This window comes from Pelobates fuscus, chromosome 6, assembly GCF_036172605.1.
Source record: "Pelobates fuscus isolate aPelFus1 chromosome 6, aPelFus1.pri, whole genome shotgun sequence".
Lineage (NCBI taxonomy): Eukaryota > Metazoa > Chordata > Amphibia > Anura > Pelobatidae > Pelobates > Pelobates fuscus.
In genome coordinates, this window is record NC_086322.1 from 47,378,013 (window position 1) to 47,403,283 (window position 25,271).

A 25,271-nucleotide genomic window follows, 5' to 3' on the forward strand; every position below is an offset into this window, starting at 1 on the left:
GTCTAATTGGACATACTGTTATGTTTACTAATATGCAGTGGATGTAGAATTTAAAGCGGCACTGTCATGCCGAATCCCGTTTTTTTTTTTAACCCCCCTCCCACCTCCACTACATCCAATTGACTCCCTAGTCACCCCCAAATGCCCCTAAGCCCCCCAGATTACCTATTTTTAAATCTGTATCTTCTGCCCCGATCTTTATTCAGGGCGCCGCCATCTTTGTGTGGGTAGGTGAAGTCCCTGTGGGACACGTCATCTGCCCACACTACACAGACTGTGAGATTCCCGCACATGCCCAGTGAAACACCTGGACATGCGAACGGGAATTTCATCTATTCATTCATTCATTCATTCATCAGACAGACGAATGAATGAATAGAAAAAATCAGACGAACAAACTAACACTGAGTATCACTGAGTATCAGTGTTCGTTTGTTCGATCAGTTTATTACAAGGAGGGAGCTACCGACGTGCAGCTCCCTCCTTGTAATATGTAAAGACAGAAGCGGCAGGGAGCAGTGCTCCCCGCCACTTCATAAGCCCCCCAGGTCCCCCCCTCACTCTATGGGGGTCAATATTAAAATCTCCCCAATGCCCCTACTCGCTATACCGCGAGTAGGGGCATGTCCACTAAACAGTGAGCAGCCTGTGGCTGCTCACTGTAAAAACATAAATGGTAATAAGGGGGGGGGGGACCTACTGTCCTCCCCCCTGGTCCCCACCCCTGCGCGGTGGGTGGGGCCCTAATAAAATAATAAGGGGGGGGACCTACTGTCCTCCCCCCCTGGCCCCCACCCCTGCGCTGTGGGTGGGGGCCCTAATAAAATAATAAGGGGGGGGACCTACTGGCCTCCCCCCCTGGCTCCCACCCCTGCGCTGTGGGTGGGGGCCCTAATAAAATAATAAGGGGGGGGACCTACTGTCCTCCTCCCCCGGCCCCCACCCCTGCGCGGTGGGTGGGGGCCCTAATAAAACAATAAGGGGGGGGGACCTACTGTCCTCCCCCCCTGGCCCCCACCCCTGCGCTGTGGGTGGGGGCCCTAATAAAATAATAAGGGGGGGACCTACTGTCCTCCCCCCCGGCCCCCACCCCTGCGCGGTGGGTGGGGGCCCTAATAAAATAATAAGGGGGGGGACCTACTGTCCTCCCCCCCGGCCCCCACTCCTGCGTGGTGGGTGGGGGCCCTAATAAAACAATAAGGGGGGGGACCTACTGTCCTCCCCCCCGGCCCCCACCCCTGCGCGGTGGGTGGGGGCCCTAATAAAACAATAAGGGGGCAGAACCTACTGTCCTCCCCCCCGGCCCCCACCCCTGCGCGGTGGGTGGGGGCCCAAATAAAATAATAAGGGGGGGGGGACCTACTGTCCTCCCCCCCGGCCCCCACCCTTGCGCGGTGGGTGGGGGCCCTAATAAAATAATAAGGGGGGGGGAACCTACTGTCCTGCCCCCCCTGGCCCCCACCCCTGCGCGGTTGGTGGGGGCCCTAATAAAATACTGTCCTCCTGTCCTCCCCCCTGGCCCCCACCCCTGAGCGGTGGGTGGGGGCCCTAAATGAACCCCCCCGCATCAAGGTGACTAGGGGTCCCAAGCCCCTAGTCACCCCCCCCCCCCCCAAAACATTCTAACCCCTACCTACCCCCCTCACCCTAAAAATAGTGAGGGGGGAATAAAATAACTAACCTGTAAAAAAAAAAAAAATTAAACTTACCATTTGACGTCTTCTTTTTTCTAAATTCTTCTTTCTTCAGCCCCCAAAAAGGCCAAATAAAAATCCATCATACCCGTCGCACTTTAAAAAAAATAATCCATGTTCACCCATGGAGGGCACGCCGCGTACTGAGCTCCGCAGGGCGGGTCAAGGCTTATATAGCCTTGCCCCGCCCTGCAATTAGGCTTAGAACACACTGATTGGTTGGTTCAAGCCAATCAGAGTGCTCTGTGTCATTTTACACAGCGTGGGAAAATTCCAAAGAACTTTCCCACGCTGTGTAAAATGACAGATCACTGTGATTGGATGGTTTTCAAGCCATCCAATCACAGTGCTCTGTGTCATTTTACAAGCGTGGGAAAATTCCAAAGAACTTTCCCACGCTTGTAAAATGACACAGAGCACTGTGATAGGATGGTTTTCAAGCCATCCAATCACAGTGCTCTGTGTCATTTTACAAGCGTGGGAAAATTCCAAAGAACTTTCCCACGCTTGTAAAATGACACAGAGCACTGTGATAGGATGGTTTTCAAGCCATCCAATCACAGTGCTCTGTGTAATTTTACAAGCTTGGGAAAGTTCTTTGGAATTTTCCCACGCTTGTAAAATGACACAGAGCACTGTGATTGGATGGCTTGAAATCCATCCTATCACAGTGCTCTGTGTCATTTTACAAGCGTGGGAAAGTTCTTTGGAATTTTCCCACGCTTGTAAAATGACACATAGCACTGTGATTGGATGGCTTGAAAACCATCCAATCACAGTGATCTGTCATTTTACACAGCGTGGGAAAGTTCTTTGGAATTTTCCCACGCTGTGTAAAATGACACAGAGCACTCTGATTGGCTTAAACCAACCAATCAGTGTGTTCTAAGCCTAATTGCAGGGCGGGGCAAGGCTATATAAGCCTTGACCCGCCCTGCGGAGCTCAGTACGCGGCGTGCCCTCCATGGGTGAACATGGATTAATTTTTTTTTGCGCTCGTTTTTTTTTTTGTTTTTTTTTAAAGTGCGACGGGTATGATGGATTTTTATTTGGCTTTTTTGGGGGCTGAAGAAAGAAGAATTTAGAAAAAAGAAGACGTCAAATGGTAAGTTTAATTTTTTTTTTTTTACAGGTTAGTTATTTTATTCCCCCCTCACTATTTTTAGGGTGAGGGGGGTAGGTAGGGGATAGAATGTTTTGGGTGGGGGGGGGGGGTGACTAGGGGCTTGGGACCCCTAGTCACCTTGATGGGGGGGGGTTCATTTAGGGCCCCCACCCACCGCTCAGGGGTGGGGGCCACCCGGGCCAGGGGGGGGAGGACAGTAGGTCCTCCCCTTATTATTTTATTAGGGCCCCCACCCACAGCGCAGGGGTGGGGGCCAGGGGGGAGGACAGTAGGTCCCCCCCCCTTATTATTTTATTAGGGCCCCCACCCACCGCGCAGGGGTGGGGGCCAGGGGGGGAGGACAGTAGGTCCCCCCCCCTTATTATTTTATTAGGGCCCCCACTAAACAGCGCAGGGGTGGGGGCCAGGGGGGGAGGACAGTAGGTCCCCCCCCTTATTATTTTACTAGGGCCCCCACCCACCGCGCAGGGGTGGGGGCCAGGGGGGGAGGACAGTAGGTCCCCCCCCTTATTATTTTATTAGGGCCCCCACCCACCGCGCAGGGGTGGGGGCCAGGGGGGGAGGACAGTAGGTCCCCCCCCCTTATTATTTTATTAGGGCCCCCACCCACAGCGCAGGGGTGGGGGCCAGGGGGGGAGGACAGTAGGTCCCCCCCCTTATTATTTTATTAGGGCCCCCACCCACAGCGCAGGGGTGGGGGCCAGGGGGGGAGGACAGTAGGTCCCCCCCTTATTATTTTATTAGGGCCCCCACCCACAGCGCAGGGGTGGGGGCCAGGGAGGAGGACAGTAGGTCCCCCCCCCTTATTATTTTATTAGGGCCCCCACCCACCGCGCAGGGGTGGGGGCCAGGGGGGGAGGACAGTAGGTCCCCCCCCCTTATTATTTTATTAGGGCCCCCACTAAACAGCGCAGGGGTGGGGGCCAGGGGGGGAGGACAGTAGGTCCCCCCCCTTATTATTTTACTAGGGCCCCCACCCACCGCGCAGGGGTGGGGGCCAGGGGGGGATGACAGTAGGTCCCCCCCCTTATTATTTTATTAGGGCCCCCACCCACCGCGCAGGGGTGGGGGCCAGGGGGGGAGGACAGTAGGTCCCCCCCCCTTATTATTTTATTAGGGCCCCCACCCACAGCGCAGGGGTGGGGGCCAGGGGGGGAGGACAGTAGGTCCCCCCCCTTATTATTTTATTAGGGCCCCCACCCACAGCGCAGGGGTGGAGGCCAGGGGGGGAGGACAGTAGGTCCCCCCCTTATTATTTTATTAGGGCCCCCACCCACCGCGCAGGGGTGGGGACCAGGGGGGAGGACAGTAGGTCCCCCCCCTTATTATTTTATTAGGGCCCCCACCCACAGCGCAGGGGTGGGGGCCAGGGGGGGAGGACAGTAGGTCCCCCCCTTATTATTTTATTAGGGCCCCCACCCACAGCGCAGGGGTGGGGGCCAGGGGGGGAGGACAGTAGGTCCCCCCCCTTATTATTTTATTAGGGCCCCCACCCACAGCGCAGGGGTGGGGGCCAGGGGGGGAGGACAGTAGGTCCCCCCCCTTATTATTTTATTAGGGCCCCCACCCACAGCGCAGGGGTGGGGGCCAGGGGGGGAGGACAGTAGGCCCCCCCCTTATTATTTTATTAGGGCCCCCACCCACCGCGCAGGGGTGGGGACCAGGGGGGAGGACAGTAGGTCCCCCCCATCTTTAACCCCCGCGCAGGGGGGGGGGGGGGGGTTATTAGGTGTTTTTTTTTTTTTTTTTTTTACAGTGAGCAGCCACAGGCTGCTCACTGCTTACTAGACATGCCCCTACTCGCGGTATAGCGAGTAGGGGCATATTATTTACTAATACTAAGTAATCTTTACTTAGTATTAGTACATTTGGCTGAAAGACCAATTCAGGTCTTTCAGCCTTTTAGTAGATAGCTCCCTGATACCGTGGGAATTAGGGAGTTATCTACTAAGCGGCTGCAAGATGCAGCCACAGCAATGAATAGGATCGGAGTTTCATTCATTAGAATGAAATTCCGATACGAACAAAGTACCGAATTGCATCCTAACACCAATGGAGAAACAGTGCTCATTCTGTTAGGATGCAATTCGGCAGTTTTGCCGGCGTTCTGTCTAAGTGACAGGACGTTCGGCAATACTGACAGGAAGCATTGAGGGAACAGGGAGGAAAGCTAGGGATCATGGGAAAATTGCTCTGACCAGCGGAAATGAAGCACACTTTGCTCCTCCGCTGGTCAGAGCTGGTCAAGCGGAGGAATCCTCCATAAGGCAAAGAGTCCCTACTTTGTCTTATGATTTTAAAGAAAACTAAAGAAGAATGGAAGAAAAGAATAACAGATCCTGAGAGAGGGGGAGGAGAGGAAGAGATTGAGGAAAGGTAAGTTCGGCATGACAGTGCCGCTTTAATATCCAGGAACATATTTTACCACTTATTTCTCTGCCTCTTACAGCTTCCTAACTGGGTTTCACACGGGTCCATATCGGACCACACCAAGTTCAAGCGGATGATTGCCAGTTTCTTCGGAGTTCCGTTGTTATGCTTTCCCGGAGTCACTGTTCTACACATCTAGTTAGTCAGATGTTATTTAGTCTGTTGGGATGTTTGTTGGAACCATAGAGAAAGAGGAGTAGCTTTAGATCATATGGGACATTATTGTGCTAGGAATATTCTCATTGGATAACATGTTATATGTGCTTAACCCTTTAGGGTACATGCTGTTTTGTTTTTTTCTTTGAATGTCTACAATATCCTTTCTTTGCTGCTGAGGAATAAAGAAAGTGATTAAGCATAATACTCGCCTCCTTGTCCTTAATAAAATCATGGCTTTACGTCATGAAATTAGTCGAATCTGGTAATTATATTACAACGCAGATAAAACATACGAATTTCAGATATTTACTTTATTTGATGCCGTAAGTGACAATAAAGGAGAAAATTCCAGTACAATAGGAGTATAAAATACTGCAGTAATACATAAAGCTAAGATACTAAGTTGTCGATATAATTTCACTTTCCTCTCAAACCTTTCATTCTCAGCAATCACAGTGCAACAAATCCATTCAGCTCTCTCCCTCCATAGTACAGCACCCAGTGCCCATATAATACCATTCAGCACCCAGTGCCCATATATTACCATTCAGCACCCAGTGCCCATATATTACCATTCATCACTCTCCCTCCATAGTATAGCACCCAGTGCCCATATATTACCATTTAGCGCTCTCTCTCCATAGTACAGCACCCAGTGCCCATATATTACCATTCAGCTCTCTCTCTCCATAGTGCAGCACCCAGTGCCCATATATTACCATTCAGCACTCTCTCTCCATAGAACAGCACCCAGTGCCCATATATTACCATTCAGCACCCAGTGCCCATATATTGCCATTCAGCGCTCTCCCTCCATAGTATAGTACCCAGTGCCCATATATTACCATTCAGCACCCAGTGCCCATATATTACCATTCAGCACTCTCTCTCCATAGTGCAGCACCCATATATTACCATTCAGCACTCTCTCTCCATAGAACAGCACCCAGTGCCCATATATTACCATTCAGCACCCAGTGCCCATATATTACCATTCAGCACTCTCTGTCCATAGAACAGCACCCAGTGCCCATATATTACCATTCAGCACCCAGTGCCCATATATTACCATTCAGCACTATCTCTCCATAGAACAGCACCCAGTGCCCATATATTACCATTCAGCACTCTCTCTCCATAGAACAGCACCCAGTGCCCATATATTACCATTCAGCACCCAGTGCCCATATATTACCATTCAGCACCCAGTGCCCATATATTACCATTCAGCACTCTCTCTCCATAGTGCAGCACCCATATATTACCATTCAGCACTCTCTCTCCATAGAACAGCACCCAGTGCCCATATATTACCATTCAGCACTCTCTCTCCATAGAACAGCACCCAGTGCCCATATATTACCATTCAGCACTCTCTGTCCATAGAACAGCACCCAGTGCATATATATTACCATTCAGCACTCTCTCTCCATAGAACAGCACCCAGTGCCCATATATTACCATTCAGCACCCAGTGCCCATATATTACCATTCAGCACTATCTCTCCATAGTGCAGCACCCAGTGCCCATATATTACCATTCAGCACTATCTCTCCATAGTGCAGCACCCAGTGCCCATATATTACCATTCAGCACTCTCTCTCTCCATAGTATAGCACCCAGTGCCCATATATTACCATTCAGCACTCTCTCTCCATAGTATAGCACCCAGTGCCCATATATTACCATTCAGCACCCAGTGCCCATATATTGCCATTCAGCGCTCTCCCTCCATAGTATAGCACCCAGTGCCCATATATTACCATTCAGCACCCAGTGCCCATATATTACCATTCAGCACTATCTCTCCATAGTGCAGCACCCAGTGCCCATATATTACCATTCAGCGCTCTGCCTCCATAGTATAGCACCCAGTGCCCATATATTACCATTCAGCACCCAGTGCCCATATATTGCCATTCAGCGCTCTCCCTCCATAGTATAGCACCCAGTGCCCATATATTACCATTCAGCACTCTCTGTCCATAGAACAGCACCCAGTGCCCATATATTACCATTCAGCACTCTCTCTCCATAGAACAGCACCCAGTGCCCATATATTACCATTCAGCACTATCTCTCCATAGTGCAGCACCCAGTGCCCATATATTACCATTCAGCACTCTCTCTCCATAGTATAGCACCCAGTGCCCATATATTACCATTCAGCACCCAGTGCCCATATATTACCATTCAGCACTATCTCTCCATAGTGCAGCACCCAGTGCCCATATATTACCATTCAGCGCTCTGCCTCCATAGTATAGCACCCAGTGCCCATATATTACCATTCAGCACCCAGTGCCCATATATTGCCATTCAGCGCTCTCCCTCCATAGTATAGCACCCAGTGCCCATATATTACCATTCAGCACCCAGTGCCCATATATTGCCATACTCCAAGTAACATACAGAGAGCTCTAAACAAGAGAGATAATGGCATTGTTGTGTTTGTCTCCATTATCGGCGCCATTTTTGTAGAGCCCACGGCTGGGGCACCATAGAGGTCTTTGATATTGCGCTCCCCGTCGCACACACAGATACAGTGTAATTAGATTTGGAGTCTGGCGTTTAGAGCGTGAAGCCGTATTCAGTCGCACATCAATTACGTCAGAGTTGTAGCTCCACCCAGAGGCGTGGTTAGAGCGCCCGGCTGCTGAGCGGAGGGTCTGTCGGGGTCAGAGTGCGGATCCTCAGTGCGGTCCGGGGGACCCGGTTATCAATATCCGATCTCTGTGGGTGAGGAAGGACCCTGAGGATTTATATTGTAAAATCTTTATCGATCTCTCACTTCCTTACATTCAACATGTCTGGGCTTGTGAGAGATCCTCGGCTGCGTATCTATATATAGTGTGTATCTATCTACCCAGTGAGATATAATGGGCTACTGCATGGAGCTTTACCAGATAATAATGGGGGGTCACTGTACCAGTGGGATGTGATGTGGGATACTAATGGGGGGGTCACTGTACCAGTGGGATAATAATGGGGGGGTCACTGTACCAGTGGGATGTGATGTGGGATACTAATGGGGGGGTCACTGTACCAGTGGGATAATAATGGGGGGGTCACTGTACCAGTGGGATGTGATGTGGGATACTAATGGGGGGGTCACTGTACCAGTGGGATGTGATGTGGGATACTAATGGGGGGGTCACTGTACCAGTGGGATGTGATGTGGGATACTAATGGGGGGGGTCACTGTACCAGTGGGATGTGATGTGGGATACTAATGGGGGGGTCACTGTACCAGTGGGATGTGATGTGGGATACTAATGGGGGGGTCACTGTACCAGTGGGATGTGATGTGGGATACTAATGGGGGGATCACTGTACCAGTGGGATGTGATGTGGGATAATAATGGGGGGGTCACTGTACCAGTGGGATATGATGTGGGATAATAATGGGGGTCACTGTACCAGTGGGGTATGATGTGGGATAGTAATGGGGGGGTCACTGTACCAGTGGGGTATGATGTGGGATAATAATGGGGGGTCACTGTACCAGTGGGGTATGATGTGGGATAATAATGGGGGGTCACTGTACCAGTGGGATATATTATATGTTGCAGCCTGGGTATGATGGAGTTATTGATGTGCTATAGTGGTGGTCACTGCAGTAAATTAAATGTTATTAAAGTGATATATATATGTTGGTAGGACGTTACTCTGGGCTAAACAATTCATAATTAGTAGGCACAGGTATAACCATAATAGTGGTGTTTTTTATTTTAGCAGTATTTTATTCCCATTGGAATTCCAGCCACATAATTTTTATAAAATGTTGGTATATACAATGTTGCAGCTTCATAACATGAAGCATGGATAGTGTAAAACTAGAAATTAAACGGACCAGTTTAGTCGCTAGAACAACTACAGCTTAAAGGGACACTATAGGCACCCAGACCACTTCAGCTCATTGACTTGTTGTCTCCCAGACAGCCACTTAAGGCACTTCCTGGGTTTAAATGGATCTTTGGTCCGGTATCTAATGCTGGACGTCCTTGCGCTCTGCATGAGGACATCCAGAGTCAGACAATGCTTTTCTATGGGGTGGTCTAATGCGGGCAAGGCATTTGCCTCGCATGTGCTTTAGCGCCTGCTCGTCACGGGACATCGGAGAAGGCGGAACGTTGACCCAGCGCCAAGGGATATTGATGCTGGGATGAGGTAAGTATTTAAAGGGTTTTTATCCCTTTATTTACGCGGGAGGTAGGATGGGCGCAAGGGGGGTGGGAGGAAGAGGGAGTTATAGTGCCAGGAATTTAACTTTGTATTCCTGGCACTATAGTATCCCGTTAACACTTTCCGGTCCTATATCGGAATATATTTGCCAAAATACTTCAGCTCTTGTGGTCCAATGTCGGATTTTACCTGGAGAGTGTGTCGCTCCTCCGTGCCATGTGCCGCGAATGTGTGCAATGCAAACATACCTGGAGATAGCGGCTCACAGTTTTACCGGGAGATCACAGAGCAAAGGTAATGAAGCAATTTAAGATGAGGTAGCAATGTAAACACTGCCTTTTTAAAGAAACATTGCTACCTAGGGACACCTCCAGTGGCAGTCACTCAGATGGCCACTAAAGGTGCTTCCTGGGCCAGTGTTATGAGGAGATGCTCCTCCATTCCGTTTGACTCCTCCATTCCGCCTTCTTGACTGACAATCAAAGCCAATCAATGCTTTCCTGTGGGATTGGGGGCGGGATTAGCACCAGCGTTGGAGTGAAAGTGAGTTCTTATCCTGTTTCACTATGTGGATCATGGTGTGTCATAGAAACATACATCATGAAATTCTTATTCATATCGATATTAGAAACTCCCATTAGAACCTTTTACGTTGAGTACCAGGCAACAATGGGAGAAAACATGATGTAATATCTTTTTAAAAAGCTTTATAACACGCAATTTAAAGCCCCCCAACAAAACAAACTTAAAAAGTATTGCAGAGATACAGATATAAAATGCAGCAAAAGTGTGTTTGTGTGTGTAACTGTACATTTGCAGACTATCACTGAGCTCGCCTTGTGTCTTCATGGTCTTTGCTGCTGTTTGAAAGGGAAGCTTCACAGTGATGTGCAATCTTCTGTCCCTGTATTATATTCTTATCTAGCAAGGAGACTATGCTGCAGCAGATCTAGTATTATGTACAACAGGGTTGCCCAACCTATAGATCCTCAGATGTTTTAAAACTACAGCTTCCACTATGCCTTCTCATTCTAAAGGCAGGCAAAGCATAATGGGAGTGGTAGTTCTGCAACATCTGGGTATCTACCTATTGGGCACCTCTGATCTACAACAACCAGGAGATGTTTGCGAGATTCCAGCCAACCCCAAGTCTTCGATTTAACATCTGTGAAGAAGCAAAGCCCATGCCTGCACATTCCATCCCTCCATAAAAATGAATTGGGAACTGCATGATCAAGAAAGATGAGCCTCCACTGTTTTATTTGGGGACAGTGGCAATTGTCTTATTACACTCAGATTTAGTTCCTCACAGATGCATTTCTATCCCACTACACACACTCTTGGACATAACCCACTTCCCATTCTGATATTATACCTGGTGAGTGGTTTGCAGTATATATCCTCTGTAACAAATCAAGGATGCTAGCAGGAAAACAGGATTGACTCTATATATATATATATATATATCTTAATGTGTGTGTGTGTGTGTATGTGTACATGTAATTTGTTATTGTATTGCAAGTGCTTTCGGAAAAAAAAACACTTCTTAAAGTGACACACTATAAACATTTCACCTTATTGACTAGGTTATAGTGCCTTGAGTCCCCTGGCACTGTCCCTCCATTTAATGTTAAACTATTTCAGAGCAGTTTAACACTGAATAAATGCTGCCTTAGAGGGACAGGCTGCTGGGGACTCCATTTAGCGTTAAAATCAGTTTAACAGGGAATGGAAAGAGATACTAAACCACTTCAATGAGATAAAGCATTACAGTGTCCCTTTAAGATTGCTTTCCTATTGCTTGCTAGTAAATAGTGTTCCGCAGTATCCTTGTTAAATATTTCTTGCAGGGTTGAGATATAGTAGGGATGCTCATGAACTTGGATATAGTTATAAAATTTAGCTCTTTTTCTGTGCAGTTGGCGTCTCTTTAATGCTTCTTCTGTTGTTTTGCAGTGAGGCCTGTGTGGCCATTAGAGATGGATCAGAAGCTAACTGAATTGATAGAGTCCCTCACCACTTCTGGTGAACCACAACTAAACCCAGAGCAATTGAAGGAATTAAAGAAAATCTGCAGGTAATGTGCTATACACAGTGTGCCTGGTTTATGTAAGCACGACAAAACCACATATTGGGTATAGTTGGCCTTATTAGTTGTTTTCATTTTATGTTTAAATAAGCTAAGTATTTAGTTTGCCTTTGTAATATGGACTACACAAATAAAGTGGAGTTTTACATAAAGTTATTGCGTTAAGAGAAATGCCCGATCTATGTCGTAGTTGTTGTAATAATCTTTGACGTATATATCTTCAGAGCTTATAATTTCCACTTGGAATTAGCCATTCTCAAGCGAAAAATTAGCCCTGGCGAGTAGACATTTACCCCTGGTTAGTGTGCCATGGACTCTCCAGTTTGTAGTCGCAAGTAACTTATAAGGCCTGGCTAGGAAAATATTACTTTAAATTTTAATCTCAGGAATACAGGACAGTCAGTTGCAAGTCATTACAGAAATAATTCAACAAAATGTTAGATGTTTTAGTTTAAAGGAACACATTAAAGGACCATTATAGTGCCAAGAAAACATACTAGTTTTCCTGGCACTATAGTGCCCCGAGAGTGCTCCCACCCTCAGGGTCCCCCTCCCGCCGGGCTCTTGGGGGGGAGGAAGGGGTTAAACTTACCTCTTTCTCCAGTGCAGGGCAGGGAGCTCTCCGCCTCCTCTCCTCTTCTTCGGCTGAGTGCGCATGTGCGGCAGGAGCCGTGCACGCATTCAGCCAGTCCATAGGAAAGCATTCACAATGCTTTCCTATGGACGCTGGCGTCTTCTCACTGTGAAAGTCACAGTGAGAAGCGCGGAAGCCCTCTAGCGGCTGGATTAACCCATTTATAAACATAGCAGTTTCTCTGAAACTGCTATGTTTATAGAAAAAAGGGTTAACCCTAGCTGGATTAGTCACCCAGACCACCTCGTTAAGCTGAAGTGGTCTGGGTGCCTATAGTGGGCCTTTAAGTTCCATCTTAACGTAGCAATTTTAATATGTGGAACCAGTCCCTGCAGTCTGACAAATAAGCATTGCTGTTTGACAAGAAATGTCAAATGATAATGCCACTATTGATTGTCTATCTGACGTGGAGTGTGGCGATGGCTGCACATGCCTGGTATATCCCTAATGTTCTCTAGGAGAGGCATTGGATTGGAACCAACATCTTCCCGACTTGACTTGTGCATTAAGTTTCAAATAAACTGGGATTCGTCCGGATTCTGTAACCCCAAGCGCCATGAGGACATATCATGAACAAACGAAACTGGCAGTGGACGAGCATGTCATTTGTTTTGTGATTCAGAGTTTTGCCTATGGCACCAAAACCGTGATGATTATTGGTAAGGCACCAGCCAATAAATGTTGATTTTATTCTCAGATCATGTGAGAAGTGACCAATAGGATCAGTGGCGTACACACAACCCATGGGGCCCCGGTGCGAAAACTGATCTGTGGCCCCCACCCCCCCCCTGCGCATGCGCTTACTCTGCGCGGGCTGGGGCCGCAACACATGGCGGCGGGCACCTGGTCGCAGGGCTGCGACCCATGCGACCGCGGTATGTACTCCAGTGCATGCATAAACACATACACTTAAAGGACCACTACAGACACCCAGATCACATCAGCTCAATGAAGTCTGGGTGCCAGGTCTCTCTAGTTTTAACCCTGCAGCTGAAAACATAGCAGTTTCAGAGAAACTGCTATGTTTCACTAAGTGTTAATCCAGCCTCTAGTGGCTGTCTCATTGACAGCCGCTAGAGGATTTTCTGCAATTCTCACTGGGGGGATTCCCTGGGGTCCAGTGGTGTTGCTGGCCCTGGTGGCACCCGGCTGGCGCGCGCGTGAGGGAGCACTTTCATTTGAATGCTTCCTCTTCACCTCCCTCGCGTGCCGCGTACTGATGCCGAAGCCGGACGGTTTCAGTGCGGTGCGCGAGGGAGCTGAAGAGGAAGAACTCAAATGAAAGTGCTCCCTCGCGCGCCCGTCAGAGATGGTGAGATGTCTACAATGAAAAGCTTCTTAAAAAGCTTGTCTATGGATTTGATTTATTTATAATGCTTTCCCACGGTTTTATATGGCTGAAATTTACGGGAGCTACAACAACGCCCACACTTGAACAGTAAGGTTCCTTGTGGGTGTCCATATTTGTGAGAACAAACAAAAAAAATGATGAAAACTGCTTATGCAAGAGACTGACTGGTAACATTGTATACTGTAATAACCTGATTTTAAATCCACACTGTGGTACTGCAACCACTGCTCCAAAATATTCCTATTCTATGATTTATTGTATGCTTTTCATGGAATTGTTTCTTTAATTCTGTTTTCTTCCAAGGTCGTCCGATGAACATATCAGTCATGTCTACCATCTGCTAATGACCCAGTTGAACCAGGAACATGCCGAGATTCGGTTGTCCGCCTTTCAGATCGCCAGTGAGCTCTTTGCGCGCTCACATCAGTTCCGTACACTGCTGATCTCCAACTTCCAGGAGTTCCTTGAGCTCACTGTAGAGACGGACTATGAGCAGCCCCTGCCACCCCCTAAAGAAGTTGCTCAGAAATTAAAGACCTTGGCAATCAAAACAGTACAAGAATGGCATGAAAAGTATGGAGAGGCTTACAAGAAGCTGTCATTGGGATACCACTTCCTGCAGCATAACAAAAAGGTGATTCATAGAAATGTAACAAAATCAGTGTAATAGTAGCTCTGTCTGTTCTTTTTTTTTTATCGAAACTGATCAACTTCCATAACACTACTCTACTACGTTAGTAAATCAACTTATCTCATTGTGAAGATGCTCTCTGTAGAAGAGTTCTCTATCTTTGAATTTTATTAACTTTGAATTCTAGTATATAAATGTAAAATAGTACTTTCACAGTGTGAAATGCTTAAAGGGACACTCTAGGTGCCATGCTACTTCAGCTGTTTGAAGAGGTTATGATGCTCAGTCCCTGGCAGTCAGCAGTATGGCCTCCAGTGATGAAATGGTGGCGTTGGAGCTATGCCTTTAGTGGGTAACCGGCATGGACTGAGCACCCTCAACCTATTACTGCCTCAATTCTTGGTATGATTTTATTTTATTTTATTTTATTTGGCACGCAATGGAAGTATTGCTCTGTCACCACCCTATTGTCATAAGAGGCCGGGCTGCAAGCTCCCAAGGATCGAGCATCCCTGCTAAGCGGTGAGTAAACTGCTTGGCAGTAAAGCAGAACCCGGCACCCACAAACTCGAAACACCAAAACCTCTTCAATCAGTTTAATACGGTGGTTATGGGGCTTTCAGTATTTCTTGAACCTATTGTGATCCTTACAATTAAGAGTTCAGAAGTTCTGTGTTTTTAGCTGTCACATACGCCTTTCATGGAAAGAAAGTTTGTATGTTGAGTCAATGTTGCATCGATTAGCCACAGCTCAAATTAATTATCTAGAACCATGAAATATACAGGATTTAGAGATATTATTAACTTGTTCACCATGGGTGCTGCTTGAGAAGCATTGTATTTGTCGATGCTGACCCCCATACATGGATATGTATAATTTGTGTAGGTTAACAGATGATGAGTTCCTGTAGGGAGGAGACAGGTAATCTGCTTCGCTCTGCAGATTGGAGGATGGACTAATTACCCTTTTTCGGCTTCTGCACGTGGTTGAAATGTTTTTTGTTTGTTTTTTCAGGTAGATTTTCAGGATGTGCGAGCCAGGACCTTGGCTGAAAAGAAGAGAGAAGAGGAAAAGAAGAAACGTTTAGAAAATATTTACAAGGAGAAGGCTCGGAAAGCCTATGAGGAGTTGGAAGGTTAGGAGAGCTCAGTAGATGTTTGCCAGCAGCTGTTGGTTTGTACTGTTTACCAGAGATCAAGTAGCAATAGTGTAGTTATAACTACTATCATACTAAACATGTGGAAAAAATGTAATAGGTGCTCACTACAATATTAGATACAGGAGTTTATAGGCAGCGGTAACGAATACAAGGATTCCCAGCCTTGTGAAACAGTGTCAAAACTTTTTTTCAAGTTGTTTCACAGTCAACCTCCGAGATAAAAATAGAGAGGGAATACAATAGTGCAATACGATATGATAAATGAGTGAAATTTTAAAATAGTTAAATCAGTGTACACTCACATTTGACAGAGTTGACTAGGAGCTCTACCGTAATTCGCATGGTTTCTGCTGTAGTAAATGTGAGTACTATATTTTATTCTTAATTCCTTTTAATTTACCAGTACATACTTCACTATTAGAGCTTCCCTTTGTGCTTTTTATACCATTGCGCATCGCATTGAAACTGGAGTATTGGAGACACTTACCTCTACATATATCCTTAGACGGGGATTGTTCCGTCCATGCGAATTACGGTAGAGCTCCTAGTCAGCTCTATCAAATGTGAGTGTACACTGATTTAACCATTTTAAAATTTCACTCATTTATCATATCGTATTGCACTATTGTATTCCCTCTCTGTTTTTATCTCTGAGGTTGACTGTGAAACAACTTTAAAAAAAGTTTTGTGTACGTATACTATTTTGTAATTTGGGGTGCGGACTCCTTCTTTTTTCTTTATCATCATAAACCTGACTATTCTAAAGCTGTGTAAAAGCGTTCCTGTGCTTAAAGGGACAGTCATCATAATAGGTAATGCCATCCACTATGGAGTCTGTATGTAGCAGTGTTTTATCTGGAAACACTGCACAGAGATATTTGTAATTGTCATTTGGGGGCTAGTGGTACCACCAGCACATGTGACACTGGCATCCCAGACCTCTGTTCCTGGCTGCCTAATGCCTATTCTGTGCATGATTTATGTCTCTTGTTACCCTTTAAAGTCTTCTCCTTGCAGGAAGAGCTATCCCTTCCTCCATAGTAGGCTGTTTTTGTTAAATAAAACCCTCCCTTTGCCGGCCAGGAGCGAGCACATGTGCTGTGAGTTGGCAATTGGTCCAATCACAGGACTTTGTATGAGAAGCCTGTGATTGGACCACACATGCGTTTTATGTTGTGTGAATCAAATACTTACGTTGTATTATTAAATATGGATGGATAAAAACATTTTGTGTATTGCTAGCAGCAATTTATTTCTGCCAATATGTTTGCCACAAATGATTTCTTTTTTTCCTTTTATTCTATTCCACTAGCAGACAGTAGATACTAAGGCTAGTTAACAAGGAGCTGCAGTGTGTTAGTATTGAGTCCGCAGACTCATAAGATCTTCTAACTCCTGCGATTTTCCAGTTCTCTTGCTAGAACATTCCTGGGGATAAAAAGTAGTTTCTCAAGCCTGCAGGGGTCAATCTGGGCATGCAAGGAATTGCTCACTGACGCCATGTTTCTTTCTTTCTATAGAAATGATGGAAGAGATTCAGTCAAGCCTGATGGAAATTGAGAGCTGTTTTAAACTCCTGTTGCCAGATCCAGAGGAGTTTTCTCTTTTGTTGGAAGAAAGAGACTTTCACCCGGAAAAGGACAGCAGGGATAAAGACATCGCCTCTCGATCGGAATCTACCAGTCAGACAAATCCTCTGTCTTGTGTTGATGATGAGCAGCCTTGTTGTAGCAAGGATTTGCCTCTACAAAAGTTATCTAGCATCCCCTGTAAAAACGGAGTTGAGAAAAGTGTTGGCGAAAGTTCTAAGGAGTCTCACTCAGATGAGTCTGACTGCGACTATGAACCGCAAGAAGAGGCTTTCCTCAGGGATCATGGACTTGGATCTCACAAGTACACACTCAGCCTGGAAATACCAACAGGTGAGGGCAAGTGTCTGTAAGGATTTTCAGTGCTACAACCTATAGTAAAAGGGAACTATGACCGATAGCTACAGCCATCACCAGTGAGATTACATCAGGGAGTTGGGCAGTTTAAAGAACAAGTCATGTACATGCGTATATCTAGGAGCAACATATATTGATCTGCATAATTGAGGAAACAGCACATTTTAAGGTCACATAACTTGGATAGCATAATTAAAGAGACAGTATATGTTATATACATTGAGGTTTTATCATTAAGAAAATTGCCAGCACTTAGATAACTAAATAACATTAGGATTAGGAACAATGTCCCAGATCAGAGCATATCTTTATCATTATCAGCGTCATACTAAAGTCCAGCTCGATTTATGCCTGACACAACACATGGATTCAATACGATTGTATTTAAAGGAACACTTTAGGGTCAGGAACAAAAACATGTATTCCTGACCATATAGTGTTTAACCCACCATTTAGGTGGCTTGCCCCCTATTACCTCCTTAGAAGTGTTAAAATGTACCTTATTTCCAGCGCCATGCGGGTCCGCCGGTGCTGGCCCCGACCCAATCCACCTCCTTGGTGACGTCATCAGAATTTCCCATAGGGAAAGCATTCTGTTGCCTGAAACCCGCAAGGAAGCTGGGCCAAACGCTGTTTTGGCCAATCAGCACTTCCTCATGGAGATGCATTGAATCCATGCATCTCAATGAATGGCAGTGCTGCCTACTGGGCAGCACTGCCCCAGGAGGTAGCTTCAGTGGCCATCTGAGGAGTGACAACAGGAGGTATCCCTACGGGGCAATGTAAATACTGCCGTTTCTCTGAAAAGGCAGTGTTTGGATGAAAAAGCCTGAAGGGAATGATTATAACAACTATAGCTTAAGCTGTATTTGTTCTAGTGACTATAGTGTCCCTTTAATAACCCAATCGCCAACTAAAAAGAAATCCAAAGGAAGTATACACGTGATATACAAAATAAAACTCTTAATAAGGATCAGACTTAGCTGTATGCAAGTGCTCTGGCTGAGTGGCGCCATCTACAGGAACAAGCATCTCTCAGGTTTCTTGTTAAAACCTTTGGATGACATTGTGTCAATGGTGGTACATCTTGGTATGGTAATTGTGCTTTGTTATTCCTCAGCTCTGTCTTGCTGCTGGCTTACCTTGCCACATTAATGGGGAAAAAATGATTAGTTACAGAGCAGGTATATTATATTTAAGAGATTCGGAGGTGAGTGTCTATTTTGTTGCTTTTAAATTTTCATTAAATGTTTTGCATGTTTTTGGAAGGAGGGCAGCAACCCTTGGGTTGTGTTTTTATCTATTTAATCTTATGTTCCCGCATTATGTACTTCTCTTTAATTTCCCATTATGTCATATACGTTTTGTGTGTTTTATGTAATCATTAATTCATTCTTTACATTGCAGATGTTAACGTAAATGAAAACGAGAATAATACAGATGTTATAAACAGTCTGAAGGATTCGCTTAAGCTTGCTAAGAACAAGTATTGGCCTGCAGTCCAGTCCTGGATACAGGTATTCTACTATTAACCTTCTTGTTTGCTGTGTAACCTCCATCGTTTCCAATCCACACAGTAGTAGTAGTAGGCAAATCATATTCACTAACAGATAATTGCCTTCAACAGGGTGTCACAGTTCCACGGGATTCTGTCGGCGTAGCTGCACAGAAACACAGCGGTCGCGCCGACAGAAATAATAAATACTTAACTTGCTCGCGGCATAGCGCTACCCGACCTCCTTCCGTCCCGGTCCCCAGCGTGTGCGGCGTTCCTAGAGACGCCGGCCGCTGCGGTTCCGGTTTTAATGGGAATATAGCCTTTGCCCACATTAAAGATGGCGCTTACGTGCGTGCGACGTCTTGTCATAGATGTGCACGCACGTTTTGGGGTCAGAGGCCACATACAGCTCCAGGAGGGTTATTTAAACCCAAATTTCCTTTTGATCAGTGCCCTGTTGTGGTTTGCCTTTGCTTGTTATCCGAGAGTGTTATGCTGGTTTTTGACTTTGGCTTCATTTTGACTTCCCTGATTTCTGGTATCCTTGACTTTTGGCCTTCCCTCATTGTTGTCTCATTCTGTATCCCTGACCTCTGCAAATATTTTGACTATTCTTAGGTACGTTAAGTCCGGCCATTCTAAGGTCTGGTTAGACGTTTTCCTTAGTCCTAAGTGGGATACTATTTCTGCGTGCTGGATCAACTAGTAATCCTGACACAGGGTCACTCTAAGGGGGGGTTTAAGCCCTGAAAGTGGGGCCCTGTAGACTTAAATCTGTAATGATAGGCTGGCTCCACTATCCTTAGGAAGGAGTCAGGCCAAATCCAGCTGGCTCTGTGTGCCTTTAAATGAGGGTATTTGATTTCAATTCTCACCAGCTCTGGTACTACCATAGTTATGGAAAATTGTCTGATCCCCCAGGATTAATAGGGGAAGACTGTAAATACCTCCTGCAAAATATGCAGCATAAAAAGGTGGTGATACTAAGAGACTGACTGGAGAGATGTTGGAGAGTGAATCTAAGTATAAAAGAAAGGGAGAGGATTGAGGGTAGAAAGGGGAGACTGGTAAGAAGATCGGACATTGAATACTAGGGGATTTCAGTGAGAAGGAAGGAGAACTGAAACTGGGGAAACACAGGGTGATTAGAAAGCAGGTAAAGTGCTGGATTGAAGATGACGGTACATTATCAGGGTAAATGTGCAGATTCTCAGAGTAAACTGACGGTTTGTCCTTTGGATTGAAAAGTCAGATTTAGAGGTTCTCAAGCTGAAGTAGCTTATTATCCCCAAGCTCTGTTTCCTTACAACTGGGGATCCCCCTCTCCTTAACTCCAGATCTGTGTGTATATGTCTTTGTCTAGGTATGTGTGTTTGTTTCTCTCTCTATGTGTATGTCTGTTATTTGTGTATAGTTGTCTTTCTGTATATAAGTTTGTACATGTGTACCTGTGACAGTATGTATGTATAGGTGTGTGACTGTATGTATGTATAGGTGTGTGACTGTATGTATGTATAGGTGTGTAAATGGATGTATAGGCGTGTGCATGATGCTGTATGTATGTAAAGGTGTGTGACTGTATGTATAGGTGTGTGTATGTTGCTGTATGTATGTAAAGGTGTGTGACTGTGTGTATAGGTGTGTGTATGTTGCTGTATGTATGTATGTATAGGTGTGTGCATGATACTGTATGTATGTACCTGTGTCTGATTGTATGTGTGTGATTATGTGACACTGTGAGTAAGTGCTGCTTCTTTCGTTTTTGATCCTCTGGATTCAATGAGGTTGTGTCATGAGATAAAGGGTGGTGGTTGGGTTTGTCCACGAGGCGGCTCTTGGAGAAATCATCCCATTTTGCTTTGGAGTCCAGCCCCAGGTGTATTTGGGACCTTGCAACACCCCTGCCCTGCACCCAGTCTCCATGCTGAGCATGCCTTATAACTTCATCCACCTTGGCTCTCAGATGTCAGAGGAGGAATGTTTATTCTCTATTTTGCTGTGTAAGATATATCATCATGCACGCTGCATGTACAACTATGACAGACATCTCCTCTCCAGAGAGTGGATCAACAGCTCACTGCACACCCCCCATTTTTCACAGCTGTGAGCAGCGTTGTAAATAGACTGCTGTCCTCTTAATGAGTAGTTCACCTCATCCCCTGCAAAGAGTGGATATTTAGATATTCTCCTTGGGTCTAAATGTCATGATCTGTAAATCCTGGCTGGACAGGGGATTATGGTATAATAATAATAATTAATAGAACTTAGACCTGTGTCTCTTCAATAAATTGCCTTGCAATGTTTCTGGTTAGCAATGGCAAAAGTCAGCTGACACACACAACTAATGAATTAACTCCAAAGACAGATGGAAAAGCAATTGACTCTTAACAGTTGGGTCACCAGGAAATACCTGGTACCATAACCACTATAGCCTTCTAAGAATCATTAGCGGTATTTGGCGCCCTGACAAACAGGAGTTTAAAAATCTGATACTGAAATGGAGTGTTATACTGATTATTAAAAGTAACACTTTCGTGTTAGGAATACAAATGTGTATAGTTCCCTGGTGTCTGTATAAGTGACCTAACCCCACCTGCTTTGAGAAAAAGAAAGTAGTTTTACTTACCTTTTCTCCCTTGCATTGCCCGTCTCCGCAGCTGGCCCTGCCTTCTTGACTGAGATCATCAATATCAATGATCTCAGGCAATCCAATGCTTTCTCATTGGGAGGCTAGTGCTGTGTCAATCAGATGCTTTCTATGAGACCATCTGATAGAAATAGCAGAGTTTTACTTTATTTCCTCATAAGAGCCTCCAGTAGCTGTCTGACCACTAAAGGCACCTAAACCCTACAATGAAAACATTGCCTTTCTAAAGAGGGTTTAGAACTGAGAGGACCTGGCACGTAGACCTAGTGTCCCTTTAACTACCAGCAGATAAGGAAATCCACCATTGGCACGTAGACCTAGTGTCCCTTTAACTATCAGCAGATAAGGGAATCCACCGTGCTTCTGTAACCATCATTTGAACTCCCAGCTGCAAATGGATTAAACCTGTTGGTATGGTCCAAGACCGTTCCACTTACAAAAATGAATAACAGTTGCTTCCAGTGTTGGTTCCCGAAACCACTTCAATCGCAGCATGTAAATTACAAATGGATAGATATCTGGGAACACGGAGTGGGGGGTGAAATATTTACCTACCGCAAGCTTCTTTATATCAGCGATTCAAACACTAGAATCACTTTATCTAGATAATTGCTGTTAATACTTCAAGAAGAAGTCTTCCGGTAGCCACATTTTTCACCTACCACTCTGTGTGCCAAGATCTTTTTCTGTTAGGCATTTATGTTCTACTGATTTAACAAGTTTTCTTAGAGATGTTCGGGTTTAGTAAACCTGAGATTCCATAAACCTAGATCTATTGGGATTTGGGATCCGGTTCTCTCACTGTGGGAGCATTGATAAAAAATAATGATTACCAATGGGGGGATTTGCTGACCACTGTTGCCGTATGGGGTTGGTGATATTGTCAGCTGTGAGACAGCGTTCGCCATGCATCTTCAGTTGTCAGTTCAATTAAAGAAGCAAAACATCAAATCAAATGTGTTTTAAATACAGCAGTTTAATGAATTAACAATGAATATATAACCTACAAAATTTCTAAGTTGCTTGTCCTGAGGGATTTGCGTTAAACTTAAAATTGCTGCTCTTATAATGTCTATTTCTATGCTGTTACAGATATTTACCAAGGCAGGAATAAATGATGACCGTCTCAAGTGTGCTATCGACCTTAAAATGAAATTGGAAAACGCAATGAAGAAACAAAAGGAAATGAAACTAGAATTCAACGACAGGACAGGAGAGGTAAGCTTTAAGTTTTTGTTGTACTTTAATTTTCCAGGAATGTTTACACTACCCTTTTTCATTTGGCTTCCATTTATTAACGTTTTCTGGTCTCTTACTGTAATTTAAATACTTGCTGTATTCTGATTGGCTGAAGACACCCAATAACCTATCCAAATACAGCTTTGTTTTAAAACAAGTCTGTTTCCCTGCATTTCCTTGCAGCTCTTCTGTCCTCTTTTTCTTCCTTGTAACTAATAATGTTAAAGGAACACTATAGTCACCTAAATTACTTTAGCTAAATAAAGCAGTTTTAGTGTATAGATCATTCCCCTTCCATTTTCTCTGCTTAATTCACTGTAATTTAGGAGTTAAATCACTTTGTTTCTGTTTATGCAGCCCTAGCCACACCTCCCCTGGCTATGATTGAATGAGCCTGCATGAAAAATAAAAACTGGTTTCACTTTCAAACATATGTAATTTACCTTAAATAATTGTATCTCAATCTCTAAATTGAACTTTATTCACATACAGGAGGCTCTTGCAGGGTCTAGCAAGCTATTAACATTAGCAGGGGATAAGAAAATCTTAATTAAACAGAACTTGCAATAAAGAAAGCCTAAATAGGGCTCTCTTTACAGGAAGTGTTTATGGAAGGCTGTGCAAGTCACATGCAGGGAGGTGTGACTAGGGTTCATAAACAAAGGGATTTAACTCCTAAATGGCAGAGGATTGAGCAGTGAGGCTGCAGGGGCATGTTCTATACACCAAAACTGCTTCATTAAGCTAAAGTTGTTCAGGTGACTATAGTGTCCCTTTAATATGCATGCATGAATACATTGCTATTTATCTCCATAAAAAATAAATGCGTAGGAAAAAAATCTCTAGCTTTTGAGGAAATACAATTCCTTTTTATTCTTTAAATGGCTGGATATAGGTTGGCATGGATCATTCGAATTGTATTTCTTCAGCTAAACGGCCAGTGCAGGTTGATTGTTGTAGGTTAAACGCTATTCATAGGTCAGAATTGTGTAAATCTTTTTCTCATTAAGATCAGCTAGCTGAGCATCGTGGGGAATGTAGTCCGTACCAGGTGAGGTGCAGAGGATAATAAGCCAGTGATTCTTTTTTTTTAGAAGATATTAAAGAAAAAGTTAGGAACAGAATACCTTTTACATTAAGGACTTTACAGAATAAAATACATTTCTTATTGGGCTGATAGAGGCCAAGATACAGCACGAGGACGTTGGGCATTGTTACAGCGTGAAGGTAAAATTGTCCATAGAAATTAGTGGCAAATCATATTTTGTCAAGTAATTTCATTTACAGTTCAAGGAATTTTTTTTTTTTCTTTTAGATTTTTTTTTTTTTTATTGCACTTTCATTTTAGACAGTTTTGGTTTCATTATCTGTGTTTTTTCTTAATTTATTCTTCTCTCTGCCAATTCCCCATTTTGAGTGATCTTCGGTCGTAATCTGCTATCTCACCCTTGTTTACTCTTACTTGCCTGGCTGCTATATATTCACCTGTCATCACCCTGAAAACAGCACCCACCCGAGTATCAGCAATTTTCATTTCTCTCTGCTAAAACCACGCTACTTGCAGCCACTCAAAGTTTTAAGGGCAAATTTCGTTTTTTTTTCTATTGAATTCTGGTATGTTCATAGCCTTGCTGTCATTTAGCTTTCTGACCAGTAGAGGGAGTAAACGGCCCACTCTTTAACTGACATCTTGGCAAAATATAATAAAGTTTCTCGTTCGACTGATACTTTGTTGCTCAGGATTTAATTAGACCCAGATGATACATTCATCTAGTTTCTAAACATTTGCTTTTTTTCTCTCTGAATAATCATTTGTATTTGAAAAAAACTATATATATATATTATCCATTAATTTTGTGTGTTTAAAACTTGTTTTTTAAAAGGTGTTTACGCTATTTACTGCTTGATCACTGAGATGATGTATAGACCGGTTATAATATTACCATCTTATTATGGTACCCTGTGATCAAAATATTCTTTTAGTTTTGATTTTTATAATTGGGGATAATAATATCTAAATCTGCATCTTCCTTCCTTTCACCCCACTAGAGCAGGAGGTAAGGGGTCATGCGGTGTTTCCTATGAAGATGTGTATTGCATTTAACCCCTTAAAGGGAAACTCCAGTGCCAGAAAAACGATCCGTTTTTCTGGCACTGGAGGGTCCCTCTCCCTCCCACCCACCAATCCCCGGTTACTGAAGGGGTGAAAACCCCTTCAGTCACTTACCTGGGACAGCGGCGATGTCCCTCGCCGCTGTCTCCGCCTCCGCGACGCTCCTCCTAATGATTACGTCGGCCGGTGGGCGAGACTAATCTCGCTCACCGGCCGAGGAGACCTAATGCGCATGCGCGGAAATGCCGCGCATGCGCATTATGTCTCCCCATAGGAAAGCATTGAAAAATCATTTCAATGCTTTCCTATGGGGTTTTGAGCGACGCTGGAGGTCCTCACACAGCGTGAGGACGTCCAGCGACGCTCTA

At 44.9% G+C, this 25,271-nt stretch overlaps 1 protein-coding gene across 1 annotated transcript in view; it reads left to right on the forward strand.

Moving 5' to 3' along the window:
- Nucleotides 1-8,089: 8,089 nt before the first annotated feature.
- UVSSA (UV stimulated scaffold protein A) overlaps nt 8,090-25,271 on the forward strand; it is a 63,545-nt gene continuing 46,363 nt past the window's right edge. The window contains exons 1-7 of the mRNA XM_063459837.1: nt 8,090-8,149; nt 11,552-11,672; nt 13,973-14,303; nt 15,316-15,436; nt 16,981-17,382; nt 18,814-18,923; nt 22,644-22,769. Of these exons, the coding sequence (XP_063315907.1) occupies nt 11,575-11,672; nt 13,973-14,303; nt 15,316-15,436; nt 16,981-17,382; nt 18,814-18,923; nt 22,644-22,769 (1,188 nt within the window). The 5' untranslated portion in view covers nt 8,090-8,149; nt 11,552-11,574. The remainder of the gene's footprint in view (nt 8,150-11,551; nt 11,673-13,972; nt 14,304-15,315; nt 15,437-16,980; nt 17,383-18,813; nt 18,924-22,643; nt 22,770-25,271) is intronic.